Genomic DNA, 5,877 nt, shown 5'->3' on the forward strand with positions numbered 1-5,877 from the left:
GGCGACCACGGCCTGGGCCCGCCAGCTGCACCCCGGGAGCCGTGACCGGTCCCCGGCGCCGGCGGACCCGCGGGGCCGCTCGGACTCCGTTCCCCAGCCGGCCCTTCGCTTTCACACGATCCGCTGTGACTGCACCAGCTCGAGCGCCTTTAAAGGGCCACACACGCCAGCCGCCGCTATAAAATGGTCCCAGCGGCATAGCTGCAGAAGGGGCACCGCTGAGCTGCCGAGAGGAGGCTCGCTCCGCCCGGCTGCCCGCCCACAGACAGCCGGCGAGGGGTAGTTTCTGGCAAGGGGGGAAAAAAGGGCTGAAGAAGGCGCAGCACCCGCTCTGGCCCTTGGGTGAGTATCCAGTTCAGATTTTGCCACCAACTCGCCCACGAGCCAGGACATGTGCTAATAATGCCCTGAGCCGGTTATAAAGACGTGGAAATTGGGGGGAGAGAGAAAAGGGGGGGAAAGGGTCTGTCCTTCCTGGGATTCCTAGCCGAGGCCAGCCTGCTGCTGTGTGCGTGTGCGTCAGGGCTCTCCGGGCAGCAATGGGGGCTTGAGAGCCGGTTCCCTCGCGCCGGGAAGGGAGCGCGGTGGCCGCCACCGCCCCGGAGTCAGGCGCCGAAGCTGCGGGCGGGCAGGCGGGCGGGCACGGGCGCTGGCTGGGGCTGCTTGGCGCGGCACGGTGCGGTGCGGCGGCGGCGCGGCGCGGCGTGGCGGTGCGGGCTTTTCCCAGGCGCCCCGGGGTCGGGTGGCACTGAGCGCGACCGGCTCGCAGCGGCGGTGGCGGCGTGCGTGCTAGGGGCTGGGGGCTCCGCCGCTGCGCCCGCGGCTCACCGGGCTCCGCGCTTCCCTCTCTCCAGGGCAGGCGGCTTCGCGGAGGTAAGCCGGGCCGCCCGGCAGGGCGCTGGGCTGGGCGGCGGGGCCGGGGACTCCAGCTGAGGGGGCGCGGGGAGCGAGCGGGGGCCGGGCTGGCTGTGGGGCTCTGGGGGACTTATTTTCTGTTTGGAAGCTGCTCTGCTGGGAGCGGAGGGCCCGCCACCCGCCCGCCCTCCAGCCAGCGTGCCGGTTCGCTCGCCAGCGCGCCCGTCTGCCGGCCAGCCGGGCCGAGCGCCCGCTTCTCCCCGGGAGACAGCAGCACCTTTTCTCCCCGCGCCCGCGCTTTCTCCAGCTTGGCTTCCACCGACTTTGCTAATCACCCGGACCGCATCTGGACGCTCCGGCTCTAGGGCTGCACAAAGCTCAGGTTTCCTTCAGGGGCTGAAGGCGAGAGGGGCTTTTCGGGCCGAGTTCAGCGGAATTGAGGGATGGAAGTTAGCGAATTCGGGCAACTTGCCTTCACTGCCCAGTCGACCTCTGCTCTCCCCCACACTCACGCCTCCACACACGCCCCCACACGCACACACCCCTCTGCCTATAAATGCCAGTGGCTGGGCTGGGCCGCTCACGGAGTCCCAGCCTCAGCGAGCTCAGGACTTGGAGGAAGACAGATCTGGCTGCGAATCCCGGCTCGCCACTTTCTAGCGCTGTGACCTTGGGCAAGTTACTGAACCTCTCTCACTCTTCTCGTAGCTGAGTGATAGCACTGACCACAGGCGACTTGGCTCGGGGGTAGGCTCAGCCCGCGGCCGCGTCGGGTGCTCAGCCGGCGCTCATGTGTTGGTGAGGCGCGGGAGTGGCCGCAGCCCGCGCCGCCGGAGTGCATCCCCGCGCGCGGCAGCACTGCGGGGCCCCAAACTCGCCAGGGAGGCCGAGACCTCGCCTGTCCATCCCGTCTTCACTATCGGTTCCTGATACGGCACTCGCGGGAACTGACGCTCGGGGCCCTGGTGGCCCGGGTGCTCGCTCTCCACAGTGCAGGGATGCTCCCGGCCGCCCTCAGCTCCGGCGGCTCCACCTGGGATGTGGCGAGGAGGGCGGCCAAGCTGTCCGCAAACATCGGGCCTTTAGTTTTCAGGTGGTGAAATTGACTAGCCTGGTTAGATCGCATCCAAGTCAAGTCGCAGTAGTTTGGATTTTTAAATTTCTCCTGAGTGAGAAAATAGCAATCGAAATGGAGCCATCTAGTTGGTGCCATTTTAACTTTTGGTCCCCCAACAGGTCAAAGACGCGGCCCCCCCTACCTGCCTCTCGCCCTCTCTCTTCTTCCTCTCCCTTTCCCATCCCCATCTAGGCGGGAGGGGGCTTCTGGCCCACGGGAAACTCTGTGACGAAGAGCGGGCGGCGGGACCGGGAACTGGTGGCCGGGGCCAGCGAGGCACCGGCGGGCGAGGAGGCACTTGTTGCTCTGGGTTGCCCAGCCGCCTCTCGCAGCCGTTTCGCAGTGGTCAGCTCGCGGCTTGGAGAGTGAGCTGGGACGTTTCCTCGCTGCCAAGTTTTATCTTCGAATGGGCTGGGTGGCAGAGGGGAGACAGAAAGTCGGGGAAGCAAGGGTAAGGATTCCGATCGAAATGTGGTTACCTCTTTAAACGGATTCAACAATACTTACTGAGCACCTACCGAGCATAGACCCAGGTTGAGGGTCAGGGCTGGTGGAGGGGAAGGCGGCGACGGGAGGCAACAGATCTGAATGGAAACAGCGTCCTGCCTAAGGGAGTGCAACAGCCTGAAGGGGGAGACGTGGTAAAATGGTCTTCCCCAGGAACATAATTTTTTTCTCCTTCTCTCTCTCTGTTTTTCTTCTTTCTCCCCCGCCCCACTTCTGTTTCCTTTTGTTTTTGCTGCTGTGGGTTTTTTTTTCCTTATATATAGTTCAGGTAACAGGTAGCATAAAGAAAGAAGAAAAGCTGGATAGAAACAAGAAAAGATGGACAGCCACCCCCAACCCAGACATTTTTCTTAGGACATGAAAATTGCTTGATATTGAAGGTGCAGGGCTCTTGAAGACGACATGAATTAGATTCCTTGTCTTGTGGTCACTGGCTTGAAATATTTTGGGGTTGCCTCACAGAAGAAACAGGGCTCCAATCAAGCAGTGGTGATGGACCCAGCAACTGATTGTTTTCTCATGCTTCTCCCCCTTCTTCCTTTTTCTATTTTTCTTGCCTCCCTCCCCTACCAGGAAGTGGTGCAAAGATGAGAGAGGTAGTAAGTGGCCACTTTCTAGAAGTGTCTGAGCAGATTCTTAATGACCACCGAGAGGAGGGAAGTATCACAGAGAACTCTAGCCTTGTTGGAAAGATTAGAGACTTTTTAAGATCCTGAAGATTCTTTGGGCCAAGAGGTATTTACAAATGTAAATTTTTACATCTCTAATTCATCATAAAGGCTAGAATATATGGGGCTTTAAAAAAAAGCTTCTTGGAAAATAAGAGCTTTTAGAGATTTTTTAAAAAATATTTTCTGGTTTGGCGAGATTCTTTTCCCCTCATCCCCTTATCTTATTCCTTTGGCATTTGAACTAGGGGATAATTTCTTCAGAAGCCATTTGAATCATTCTAGGTATGATATCTTAGCCAGTGGTCACATGAGGCATGTGGGCACAGGAGTGCTGGATCCTACTCCCAGAGCCACCGCCACCTGATGGGAAATCCATGGAACCTCTGTGCCTCAGTTTCCCTCTGGGAAGAATTATACCTACCTGCCACTACAAATGAGTGTGGCTGGGCTCAGAGCAGGTGTCCTGGGAAAGCCAAGTGCTTGGAGGGGACTTGCAGTGTGGAGGAACTTGAGACATCCCTAGCTGCTCTCTGGCTGGTTCAGAACCCCCAGACTACCGTAATCAGCCCAGTTCTCTCACACAAAACCATGCCTAAGGCAGAACTTTGGACCTCATGACATTTGCTTTGGGGACCTATTCTTTCTCTGGGTGGCAGCCACCAGCTTTTTAGTCGTCCTCACCCTGACTCCTTCCCACTTTCTCCCAGTTCCAAAGGAGACCACAGCTCTCTGGCCTGAGTGCCAGTGGCCAGTTGAGACAGTGTGCTGTGTACTCAGGGACACTGTTGTCCTTAGAATCAGAAAGAGTGCTCCCTGCGCTGGTGGCATGGACCTCACTTGCATGAGGAAACAGTCACGTCTGTCCTCTCTTGGCGATGTGGGTAGCTGGGTGTCCAGGCAGCGCCTGGACAAATCAAGCACCTTTCCCACCTCGGGCAAAAGTTCCAGCAGAGACCCTCTGCTCAGGTAGTCTCTGGTCTTGGCTCTAACCCATCACCATCGTTGCCTTGTAGCTGTGTGGAATGGCCCAGCTTCAGGCTTTGCTATTACTTTCTTGGTCAATAAAGCCTTTGCCCTTATTACCACTTCTCCTTCACATACAGCACAACAGCTCCAGCTGGCAGCATCTCCTCCCACCAATTTATCCAACTTCTGCCAAGACTCTGAAATGCCAACTATGTCGAGGCCTGCACTTGATGTCAAGGGTGGCACCTCACCTGTGAAGGAGGTAACTTTTGTCATTTTACAGATGGAGGCACTGGAGTGGGAAAGATGACGTGGTCTGGGGCCACATGGTAGGTCCTCCTGGCTGTGGTGTCTGGTGTCCTTTAGTAGACTGGAGACAGCAGAGCTTTCTCAGGGGAGAATGAAAATGGCTTCTTCCTAAATGTGGTCACTTGGAACCCACTAGGGGTATTGAAAGATGGCAGAGAGAGAAGCAGAATTGGAAAAGATCACTCCACTGTCTCAATGGATTAAAGTGAGACTAAGAGGGGGGAAGTGAGACCCCTTTTGTAGAATGGTGAGCTGAAGGGAGAGTTGAGAGGAGATGAAAGCGGTGAACTCCTTTAAGATGGTGGGTGTCCAGCATGGAGACTTAGACCTGAACACAGTGCTTGGGGCCAGTGGCAAAAGAATACTTGAGCCCAGCTTGAACTAGGAAAGGAGCCTACCTTTCTAGGGGGCCTTCTTGCTGCCTCCCCACCACTAGCCCCCGATGAAACACTTCTGAGGCCTGATGAATGGTGAGGAACAAAATGTAGAGCAGGGGTACCATGCTGTGCCTTTCTCTGTCTTCTAGAATGCCACCCCAGAGATGAACTCTCTGGCCTACTCTAACCTGGGGGTGAAAGATCGCAAAGCGGTGGCCATCCTGCACTACCCCGGGGTAGCCTCGAATGGAACCAAGGCCAGTGGGGCGCCCACTAGTTCCTCGGGATCTCCATCTCCAATAAGCTCTCCTACTGCCACCCCTCCCACTAAGCCCCCACCCTTCAACCTGCACCCCGCCCCTCACCTGCTGGCCAGTATGCAGCTGCAGAAACTAAATAGCCAGTATCATGGGATGGCTGCTGCCACTCCGGGCCAACCCGGAGAGGCAGAGCCCCTGCCAAACTGGGGCTTTGGGGCTCAGGCGGGGGGGGCGGGATCACTCTCTCCTTCTGCCGGTGCCCAGAGCCCTGCCATCATCGATTCAGACCCGGTGGATGAAGAGGTGCTGATGTCGCTGGTGGTGGAACTGGGACTGGACCGGGCCAATGAGCTTCCGGAGCTGTGGCTGGGGCAGAATGAGTTTGACTTCACGGCAGACTTTCCATCTGGCAGCTGATGCCAATTGTTCCTAAAGATGGAGGAATAAAGCCACCAATTCTGTTGTAAATAAAAATAAAAGTTACTTACAAAGAGATGGGCCTACTGGAGGTGTTCTTCATTGAGGTCTAAATGGGTGTGGCACGGTCCAATGTTCTTTTAACAATTATGAGACCCATGATGAGGTTGTCGGTGGATAGCTGGGAGGGAACTTGGTTCGGTGGGAGGAAAGGGAAAGACCGGGAGGCCGGGAGTGTGGTGGGGGATGCTACTCACTGAATTCCTACTTCAGGAGCCCAAGTACCTAGTCTCAGTGTCCTAAGACCACAGGAACACTGTCCTATTCAAGGTTGATGACAGGGGCTGGTTGGGAGCATTCTTGGAAAAAAGACTGATCCAGACCCTTCTACAGCCTCC

General features: G+C 57.0%; 1 protein-coding gene across 6 annotated transcripts; it reads left to right on the top strand.

Moving 5' to 3' along the window:
* Nucleotides 1-204: 204 nt before the first annotated feature.
* On the top strand, nt 205-5,559 carry CITED1 (Cbp/p300 interacting transactivator with Glu/Asp rich carboxy-terminal domain 1). Of its 6 annotated transcripts, none has more exons than XM_040265694.1 (4): nt 415-514; nt 855-873; nt 4,254-4,378; nt 4,952-5,559. In XM_040265694.1, exons 3-4 carry the CDS (start codon nt 4,319-4,321, stop codon nt 5,477-5,479), a joined length of 588 nt encoding a protein of 195 aa, XP_040121628.1. In that variant the 5' UTR covers nt 415-514; nt 855-873; nt 4,254-4,318; the 3' UTR covers nt 5,480-5,559. The 6 variants fall into 6 exon arrangements, with proteins under 6 accessions (XP_040121625.1, XP_040121628.1, XP_040121629.1 ...); XM_040265695.1 differs by having other exon boundaries at nt 420-508; XM_040265691.1 differs by lacking the exons at nt 415-514; nt 855-873 and adding an exon at nt 205-342.
* The last annotated feature ends 318 nt before the right edge of the window (nt 5,560-5,877 follow it).

Source organism: Oryx dammah, unplaced genomic scaffold (genome assembly GCF_014754425.2).
Source record: "Oryx dammah isolate SB20612 unplaced genomic scaffold, SCBI_Odam_1.1 HiC_scaffold_23, whole genome shotgun sequence".
NCBI classification, from domain to species: domain Eukaryota; kingdom Metazoa; phylum Chordata; class Mammalia; order Artiodactyla; family Bovidae; genus Oryx; species Oryx dammah.

Coding starts and splice junctions, on each gene's coding strand:
- CITED1 (XM_040265690.1), top strand. CDS start 1,412: ATGCCAGTGGCTGGGCTGGGCCGCTCACGGAGTCCCAGCCTCAGCGAG. Junction 1,530..4,253: donor TTCTAGCGCTGTGACCTTGG/GCAAGTTACTGA, acceptor CTTCACATACAG/CACAACAGCTCCAGCTGGCA. Junction 4,379..4,951: donor GCACCTCACCTGTGAAGGAG/GTAACTTTTGTC, acceptor TCTGTCTTCTAG/AATGCCACCCCAGAGATGAA.